This window comes from Camelina sativa, chromosome 11 (genome assembly GCF_000633955.1).
Source record: "Camelina sativa cultivar DH55 chromosome 11, Cs, whole genome shotgun sequence".
NCBI lineage: Eukaryota > Viridiplantae > Streptophyta > Magnoliopsida > Brassicales > Brassicaceae > Camelina > Camelina sativa.
The window spans coordinates 9698623-9706377 of record NC_025695.1 but is presented as its reverse complement, the minus strand read 5'-3'; the positions used below and the strand labels follow the sequence as shown (position 1 = coordinate 9706377).

The window sequence follows — 7755 nt, the reverse complement described above, 5'->3', positions numbered from 1 at the left end:
AAAAAAAAAAAAAAAAAAAGAGATTCATAATTTTGATTCGTGTGATAGAGATAGAGGATAAGATGTTGACTTTTTAACATTTGCCCACTAACTGTTTGATGTTTTTCCTCTTCCAAACTCTTCTTTGCTACTAGAGGATTAGAGTTTCATCTTTCAGATTAAAAAATATGGGATTCTCTATACTGTTGGATTGTATCCTGTCTTTTATACATTTGAATTGGTCCAAAAAGGTCGGATTTTTAGGGGAATATGTGTTAATTGAGTTTCTCTGTATCAGAGCGTTATATCTAACTTATAAGCGTGTTTGATTGCTCTGTTTTTAATTGGTGATTTGGGTTCTCCATTCTTGTTTAAAGTTGAAGGCTTCATGGTTGCTGTTACTTCAAACTCTCTTAACAAGATGAATCAATCTATATTTTTTTTTGTTTTTTTTTTTGTTCATGGGAACTATGGTTTTCTTTGTGATTCTGGCCTTCATATTCATAAGCATTTCCATTTCGCCTTATTGAACTGACGGTTTTTTTTTTTCGGATGATGCTTTGTTCAGATTAGTTTACATGGAGGACAAGTTCTTTCTTGGAAGACTGAGAAGGGTGATGAATTGTTATTCACAAGCACCAAGGTATAGAACTCTGCTTTTTTCAACATTTTTGCAGCTATTTTTTATGTCAAATTTGGTGAACTTTATGCTCTTGTTTCAGGCCAACTCAAAGCCTCCTCATCCGGTACGAGGAGGAATCCCTATATGCTTTCCTCAGGTACATAGACTCCTCAAATCTTCACATGAATAACCTTGGTTTTGATCACTTTGCTTAAAAATATGTACTTTCTCCTTTAAAAAGTTTGGAACTCGAGGATCACTCGAGCAACACGGGTTTGCAAGAAACAAGATGTGGCTTGTGGAAAACAATCCACCTGCTTTACCTTCATTTGACTCAACCGGCAAAGCCTTTGTCGATTTGGTACTTAAATCATCCGATGAAGACACTATGAGGATCTGGCCTCACAGGTTTGCAAACCGGATCATAAGTTGATTCCTCGATATGATGTGATATTGTATTTTCTCCATATTAAAATGGTATTGCTCTTGTTTCAGCTTTGAGTTTCACCTGAGAGTCTCATTGGCATTAGATGGGAACCTAACACTGATATCACGAGTCAGAAACATCAATTCAAAGCCTTTTAGCTTTGCCATTGCCTATCACACTTACTTCTCCATTTCCGATATTAGGTGAAACACTGAGTTTAGCCTCTCTCTAGTCTCTTTACTGATCACACATAAGAAAACCTTAAAGAGTTCTAATGCTTTCTTTCTCTTTATTTGGTGTTTCTCAGTGAAGTTAGACTTGAAGGGCTGGAAACTCTCGACTATCTTGATAACTTGCACGAGAAAGAACGTTTTACAGAGCAAGGCGATGCACTAACCTTTGAATCTGAGATCGATAGAGTGTACCTAAATTCTAAAGACGTGGTTGCTGTTTTCGACCATGAAAGAAAACGCACATTCCTTATCAGGAAAGAAGGTCTACCCGATGTTGGTAAGATCAAAAATATCGAAAACTTTTACCGCCTTTTTTTTTCTAACCGGTATTTTAACAGAATCAGATTCTCGGTTTTATCGCAGTGGTATGGAATCCATGGGAGAAGAAAGCTAGAGCACTGGCGGATTTGGGAGATGATGAGTATAAACACATGTTGTGTGTTGATGGAGCAGCCATTGAGAAACCCATCACCTTGAAACCGGGTGAAGAATGGACCGGGAAATTAAACCTCTCGCTTGTCTTATCCACCTGAAATAACCGATACCGGTAATGGAAAACCGATTCTTCTGTGTGTCTTTTCATTGGCTATTGTTTTTTTATGTATAGTCTATAGAAGAACATCACAGTGTGTTTGTGATTGATTCTTCGGTATGATCAGAATCCGAAATATTAAAAAGGAAACCTGAGATTTGAAAAGGTCACCCATTTTTAGGAAGTGACTAGATAAGATCCTGGTTTTGTGCGAGATTTAATTAACTTGTGTATGAAGATATTGTTATACTATATGAAATTTGTATTATTTTATTTTGTTAAATCTTCAATTAATAAATAAAGCTTTCTTGTTCTCATGGTTAACAATTATTGAATAAACCATTTCTATAACCTTAAGCTAGTATTTTTTTTTTTTGTCGTCTAAGTTTTATATTAATCCATCAATGTACAAGAGCTAGCATAAACCAACAACCACAGAGACAAATTAGCCTAATCTAGCACGCCCTCCAACCCCATTCGGAGGTGCTGGACCTGAGGTACCACCATAAAGGTCCCCCAGCAACAACAAAAATTCCCTTAACAAGAGAAACATCCACAAAAGACTGCCAATTAAACAGAGTATAAAGACAAACCCCCTTCCTCAAAAAAACCATAAGCTAGTCTAAATGGGTATGTTAAGAATAAAAACTAAATAAAAATAATTATTTCTAGATTCAAAAGGCTTTAGTTAATGGCCTGATACTCATTGCCACTCAATGTTGGAGGTAGCGAAAAGAGAAAGAGGAATCAACCGTGGTAAGATGGGTATAAAATCATCACAATAATCATGAAAGATTTGAAATTATTGGTCGATTATGATGCACCATAAATTCTATAATTGGGTCGGTCCAATATTTAATACACCGAAGAAACAGTTACTATTTTTAAAAGAATATACTCTTATTATAAGTATCCTATTAATGCCCCCAAAGAGTAGAGGAAGAAAAAAAATTATATAAAAATGGTAGAAATCGATACGCATTGAATTCAGGCTTTGTAAAGCTTCATAAATGACAAGTAAAGTAGAAACAAATAAAAACGTACTAAATAATATTGCATAAACGTTTTGGTAAGTTAGATAATTTCTTCCTTTAACTCGATTAACATAAACTAATCTCTTTTTCGTTAGCGTTGACTAAATTAACTCTTATGTCTTATCATCCCGGTTATGTCTATATCGGTTCATAAAACTCAAACCGGCTTCACAATTACTATTGTTTTAGAAATTAGCTAATGTTCCAATTTATCTTACCCTATTTAAAATATGACAAAGATCGATAAGGAAATTGAAATCCCAAACCTTAATATGATAACACAATAAATAAATATCCGGTACATAAAAGCTAAATGGTCCCCGGTTCGGTATTAAATAACCGGTGACCAATCTGTAAACCGAATAAAAAAGTCGTATCACACAGTATCTTTCTTCCCCTCGTCACTTTCACCCACTTGAATGCCAAAAAAAGAGAACAAAATAAATTTATATCCGTTGCTTGGAATTATTCATTAAAAATAAAAAATTCACAAGCTCCCTTAACTTCACTAGTGTTTCAATGGCGGTTCCTAGCTCCGTTCTTCACATTATCACCACTCCGTAATTTATGAGTTCGTCTCTCTTCCTCTTATATTTCTTTAGTCAGCAAACCTGATTCGATTCTCGAGAAGAAGAAACACTGAGAGCGCGAGGGTCGACAATAAAGTTCAGATCTGGAGAAAAAAAGCGAGGTTACCAATTCAATTTTTTTCTAGCTTCCAATTATAATAATTATTAGTCTGTTAATATAGAGTTAAGGTTTCACTTTTTTGTCAACTTTATAATTCACAGAAATTTTAGGTTTTTTTTTTTTTTTAGAGTTTAAATTAAAGCTTCGAATGTTACAGTTTCGTCACTTTCGAAGCTTAAAGTCTCTCTCTCTCTTTCTCTGTCTCCCACTCCTGTTTCGATTTTAAAATAGTTCCAGTGGTGGTCGCATCGCATAGAACAACTTCAAGATTCCCCTTTTACTTTTGTAATCCGCAGTTTTTTTTTTTTTTGCTTTTTTCGTACCTTTTATTTTAAATTAAAGTTACCAAATTTTTTCACCATTTATATATCCTCATCATCATCATCATCATCAATCATCAATCAGATTTTTGAGAGTTAATTGGGTTTTTGATTGTTTCTTCTCCAGCTCCAGATTCAAGAAACAGCTCGTTTCCTACTTTCAAAATGAAAGCTTGGAGCTTTTCTTCTTCTCTATGGATTCTGTCTCTATGTTTGTTTATCTATGGAGGAGCAAATGCAGATCCATTAGAAGACAAACGCGCATTACTCGAGTTTCTTACCATTATGCGTCCCACACGCTCACTCAACTGGAACGAGACTTCACAAGTCTGCAACATCTGGACCGGAGTTACTTGCAATAAAGACAGATCTCGGATCATAGCTGTTAGACTACCAGGGGTTGGACTCAATGGTCAGATTCCTTCCAACACTATAAGCAGACTCTCTTCTCTCAGAGTCCTCAGTCTCAGATCCAATCGAATCTCCGGAGAGTTCCCAGCTGATTTCGTCGAGTTGAAAGACTTGGCCTTTCTTTATCTACAAGACAACAGCTTGTCTGGCTCTCTGCCTTTAGATTTCTCTGTCTGGAAGAANCAGTTACTATTTTTAAAAGAATATACTCTTATTATAAGTATCCTATTAATGCCCCCAAAGAGTAGAGGAAGAAAAAAAATTATATAAAAATGGTAGAAATCGATACGCATTGAATTCAGGCTTTGTAAAGCTTCATAAATGACAAGTAAAGTAGAAACAAATAAAAACGTACTAAATAATATTGCATAAACGTTTTGGTAAGTTAGATAATTTCTTCCTTTAACTCGATTAACATAAACTAATCTCTTTTTCGTTAGCGTTGACTAAATTAACTCTTATGTCTTATCATCCCGGTTATGTCTATATCGGTTCATAAAACTCAAACCGGCTTCACAATTACTATTGTTTTAGAAATTAGCTAATGTTCCAATTTATCTTACCCTATTTAAAATATGACAAAGATCGATAAGGAAATTGAAATCCCAAACCTTAATATGATAACACAATAAATAAATATCCGGTACATAAAAGCTAAATGGTCCCCGGTTCGGTATTAAATAACCGGTGACCAATCTGTAAACCGAATAAAAAAGTCGTATCACACAGTATCTTTCTTCCCCTCGTCACTTTCACCCACTTGAATGCCAAAAAAAGAGAACAAAATAAATTTATATCCGTTGCTTGGAATTATTCATTAAAAATAAAAAATTCACAAGCTCCCTTAACTTCACTAGTGTTTCAATGGCGGTTCCTAGCTCCGTTCTTCACATTATCACCACTCCGTAATTTATGAGTTCGTCTCTCTTCCTCTTATATTTCTTTAGTCAGCAAACCTGATTCGATTCTCGAGAAGAAGAAACACTGAGAGCGCGAGGGTCGACAATAAAGTTCAGATCTGGAGAAAAAAAGCGAGGTTACCAATTCAATTTTTTTCTAGCTTCCAATTATAATAATTATTAGTCTGTTAATATAGAGTTAAGGTTTCACTTTTTTGTCAACTTTATAATTCACAGAAATTTTAGGTTTTTTTTTTTTTTTAGAGTTTAAATTAAAGCTTCGAATGTTACAGTTTCGTCACTTTCGAAGCTTAAAGTCTCTCTCTCTCTTTCTCTGTCTCCCACTCCTGTTTCGATTTTAAAATAGTTCCAGTGGTGGTCGCATCGCATAGAACAACTTCAAGATTCCCCTTTTACTTTTGTAATCCGCAGTTTTTTTTTTTTTTGCTTTTTTCGTACCTTTTATTTTAAATTAAAGTTACCAAATTTTTTCACCATTTATATATCCTCATCATCATCATCATCATCAATCATCAATCAGATTTTTGAGAGTTAATTGGGTTTTTGATTGTTTCTTCTCCAGCTCCAGATTCAAGAAACAGCTCGTTTCCTACTTTCAAAATGAAAGCTTGGAGCTTTTCTTCTTCTCTATGGATTCTGTCTCTATGTTTGTTTATCTATGGAGGAGCAAATGCAGATCCATTAGAAGACAAACGCGCATTACTCGAGTTTCTTACCATTATGCGTCCCACACGCTCACTCAACTGGAACGAGACTTCACAAGTCTGCAACATCTGGACCGGAGTTACTTGCAATAAAGACAGATCTCGGATCATAGCTGTTAGACTACCAGGGGTTGGACTCAATGGTCAGATTCCTTCCAACACTATAAGCAGACTCTCTTCTCTCAGAGTCCTCAGTCTCAGATCCAATCGAATCTCCGGAGAGTTCCCAGCTGATTTCGTCGAGTTGAAAGACTTGGCCTTTCTTTATCTACAAGACAACAGCTTGTCTGGCTCTCTGCCTTTAGATTTCTCTGTCTGGAAGAATCTCTCTAGTGTGAATCTTTCCAACAACGGGTTTAATGGAACAATCCCGAGTTCGTTGTCTCGTCTCAACCGTTTACAGTCGTTGAATCTTGCTAACAACTTGCTTTCTGGTGATATCCCTGATCTTAGTGTGCTCTCTACTCTCCAACACATTGACTTGTCCAACAATTATAACCTCAATGGACCTATACCTAGTTGGCTTCGAAGATTCTCGTCTTCCTCTTATGAAGGCATCGGCATTATTCCTCCTGGTGACGTCTCCATCTTTGAACCGCCGCCTCCACCTGCCGAGCAGACTCATCAGAAACAGAAAGATCACTTCTTGGGGCTATCAGAGACGGTGTTTCTATTGATCGTTATCTCTGTTTCCATTGTGGTAGTTGCGGCTTTGGCATTTGTGCTGGCTGTTTGTTACGTGAGAAGGAACTTAAGACGAGGTGATGGGATTGTTTCGGATACTAAGCTGCAGAAGAAGAAGAAAGGAGGGATGTCTCCTGAGAAATTCGTTTCGAGGATGGAAGATGTGAACAACAGGTTATCTTTCTTTGAAGGATGTAACTACTCGTTTGATCTTGAGGATCTGTTGAGAGCTTCTGCTGAGGTTCTTGGTAAAGGCACGTTTGGTACAACGTACAAAGCTGTTCTTGAAGATGCTACTTCTGTTGCTGTGAAACGGCTTAAGGATGTTGCCGCTGGGAAACGAGATTTTGAGCAGCAGATGGAGATCATTGGTGGTATTAAGCATGAGAACGTTGTGGAGCTTAAGGCTTACTATTACTCCAAAGACGAGAAGCTAATGGTTTATGACTATTTCAGCCAAGGAAGTGTTGCTTCTTTGCTTCATGGTATGTTTTTCTCTTTCTTGATCTAAAATGCATCATCATAGCTACAAGATGTGGTTTGAGGCTCATTGTTGATTCAACTGGATCTTTACAGGTAACAGAGGAGAAAACAGGATTCCTCTAGACTGGGAAACCAGAATGAGAATTGCGATAGGTGCAGCTAAAGGGATTGCTCGTATCCACAAAGAAAACAATGGGAAACTCGTCCATGGGAACATTAAATCTTCAAATATATTCTTGAATTCAGAGCGTAGTGGCTGTGTCTCTGATCTTGGATTAACAGCTGTGATGAGCCCTCTTGCTCCACCGATCTCTAGACAAGCTGGTTACCGTGCACCAGAAGTAACCGACACAAGAAAGTCTTCTCAGTTGTCAGATGTCTACAGCTTCGGCGTCGTGCTGCTGGAACTACTCACCGGAAAATCGCCCATTCACACAACCGCAGGTATAAAGTTATATAACCCGAGGAGACTGGACCATGTTTTAACGGTTACAATATGTATTCAGTTCTAATCATTTTTGGGAAATGGAAACTGTAGGGGACGAGATTATCCACTTGGTTCGATGGGTACATTCGGTAGTGAGAGAGGAATGGACGGCAGAAGTATTCGACATCGAGCTTCTGAGGTATGCAAACATAGAAGAAGAGATGGTTGAGATGTTGCAGATTGCAATGTCTTGTGTTGTGAAAGCAGCAGACCAGAGGCCGAAGATGTC

At 37.0% G+C, this 7755-nt stretch overlaps 2 protein-coding genes across 7 annotated transcripts in view; both read left to right on the top strand.

The window, feature by feature from the left end:
- LOC104717921 (putative glucose-6-phosphate 1-epimerase) lies at positions 548-2068 on the top strand (the record flags this gene model as incomplete). Its single annotated transcript, XM_019231682.1, is given in 6 exon segments — positions 548-622; positions 702-758; positions 843-1009; positions 1097-1231; positions 1336-1538; positions 1625-2068. Coding segments are annotated over 6 exon segments (807 nt in total), but the record flags the coding sequence as incomplete, so codon positions are not given.
- Positions 5055-7755, top strand: part of LOC104727792 (probable inactive receptor kinase At4g23740) — a 3678-nt gene continuing 977 nt past the window's right edge. The window contains exons 1-4 of one of the 6 annotated variants that reach the window (XM_019233136.1): positions 5055-5284; positions 5737-7041; positions 7133-7483; positions 7578-7743. In XM_019233136.1, the coding sequence (XP_019088681.1) occupies positions 5769-7041; positions 7133-7483; positions 7578-7743 (1790 nt within the window). In that variant the 5' untranslated portion in view covers positions 5055-5284; positions 5737-5768. Of the gene's footprint in view, positions 5285-5360; positions 5569-5651; positions 7042-7132; positions 7484-7577; positions 7744-7755 lie in introns of those variants that run through there. The other 5 variants (XM_019233135.1, XM_019233132.1, XM_019233138.1 and 2 more) reach the window with 5 other exon arrangements.